The sequence below is a fragment of the Bison bison genome, unplaced genomic scaffold (genome assembly GCF_000754665.1).
Source record: "Bison bison bison isolate TAMUID 2011002044 unplaced genomic scaffold, Bison_UMD1.0 scf7180017864518, whole genome shotgun sequence".
In the NCBI taxonomy this organism is placed as follows: Eukaryota; Metazoa; Chordata; class Mammalia; order Artiodactyla; family Bovidae; genus Bison; species Bison bison.
Window position 1 is genome coordinate 4,823,726 of NW_011495071.1, and position 1,456 is coordinate 4,825,181.

The 1,456-nt window shown below is 59.2% G+C and overlaps 1 protein-coding gene across 3 annotated transcripts in view; it reads right to left on the reverse strand.

Moving 5' to 3' along the window:
- The window catches only part of CADM1 (cell adhesion molecule 1), a 353,858-nt gene extending 353,332 nt beyond the window's left edge, over positions 1-526 (reverse strand). The window contains exon 1 of one of the 3 annotated variants that reach the window (XM_010830369.1): positions 349-526. In XM_010830369.1, the coding sequence (XP_010828671.1) occupies positions 349-481 (133 nt within the window). In that variant the 5' untranslated portion in view covers positions 482-526. The remainder of the gene's footprint in view (positions 1-348) is intronic. The other 2 variants (XM_010830370.1, XM_010830371.1) reach the window with 2 other exon arrangements.
- Positions 527-1,456: the final 930 nt, after the last annotated feature.

Consider the following 1,456-nt stretch of genomic DNA (forward strand, 5'->3'; position numbering starts at 1 on the left):
CTGGAAGGTTTGCGGGGGGGTGCCTTCGATCCATCCCCTTCCCCTATATTCTCTAGCCCCCGGGGCCCCTCATTCTCACTGCACTCCGCACCAAGCAGGGGAGAAAAGGTGTGGGTGCAGCCATCCCCAAGGGCTCTAATTCCCACAGAGCTGGGCAAGGAAGAAGGGATTTACCGACCCCCTCAACCCTTTCCATCTCAGCCCTTGAGTTTTCTCTTCACATTCCCTCCGATTTGGATTTAGGAAGTGGGGGAAGGTTGTCATGGAAACGTTTCCCCCCTCCATGGCTACGGTCACTGGAGCGCCTTAAGAGATTTAGGGGGCCAACGGGCCGGTGCCCACACCTACCTGTGGGGATCAGTGCCGCGGCAGAAAGGAGCAACAGCAGAAGCCGGAGCCGGAGCCCGGGAGGCGCCGCCGCCGCCGCCGCCGCCGCCGCCGCCGCACACTGGGGTCCGCTCGGCAGCACAGCACTCGCCATGTCGGGCACCTGCCTCAGACTGGCGGCGGTGGCTTCCTCCGGAGCCCGAGCGAACCGCTAATGAGATGCTAATGACATGCTCTGGAGGCGGAGTCCCGACCGACCAATCACGTCGCCGCGAGCCGAACCCGGCTCTCGGAGGACTCGCCCCCTCCCCCACCCCTCCCCCTGGTGCTGGCGTTCGGCGGCGCGCCCGCGCCACCTAGGGGCGGGGCCAGGGGGAGGGGCGTATGCAAATATGTTTATGTTAAAACTCGTTTTCGCTTCCCTCGGATCCAGGAAAAAGTGTTCTCCTGGGCCCCAGGCGTGTAAGGGGCTTCAGCTCCGGGGGCGTGGTCTAGCTTCCTGTACTCCTTTATTAGGAATGTTTACAGCCATCGCTCCAGGAGACCGACGACGGGAATCTCCCCGGGAGGCTCCCGTGCCCGGTACACCGGGTGCAACCGGCCAGGAAACCAAACGTTGCAAATTTCCATCACTCACCTTGCACCGAAGGAATAGGTCTTTGGGAATCGGGGGCTGTTCGAGAGTTGAGAGTGAGAAGGCAGGTCCCCGGATTGACAAAACAATCTGGGAGAAGTGCATGCGTGCTTTGCACGTCCGGCGGAGCGGGAGAGCCCGCTCAACAACCTAGCGGTAGACTTGGGCATAGTTGGGAGAAAGGAGCCGGAATCCGGCTCTCGGATTTTCGAGTCGGTGTCTTTGCGGTAGATTCTCGGGAAAGGTAGATCGAGGAGGGTTGACTCAGGATCCCCCCAGCATGCTGAAGGCCTCCTACCTGGCTTTAATATATATGTCACAGATGTGTATTTACATGATGCACATGTATTATTAGATATTTACGATTACACACACTCAACAGAAAATCTTTTCTGTGAAGATTTCGGGGTGGAGGGCGGAGGCATGGGATGTGAAGAGAGGGTCTGCCATCGTCTTCCTTCAGGACTCGAACCCACTCCCCTTGCCGCCCCTTTG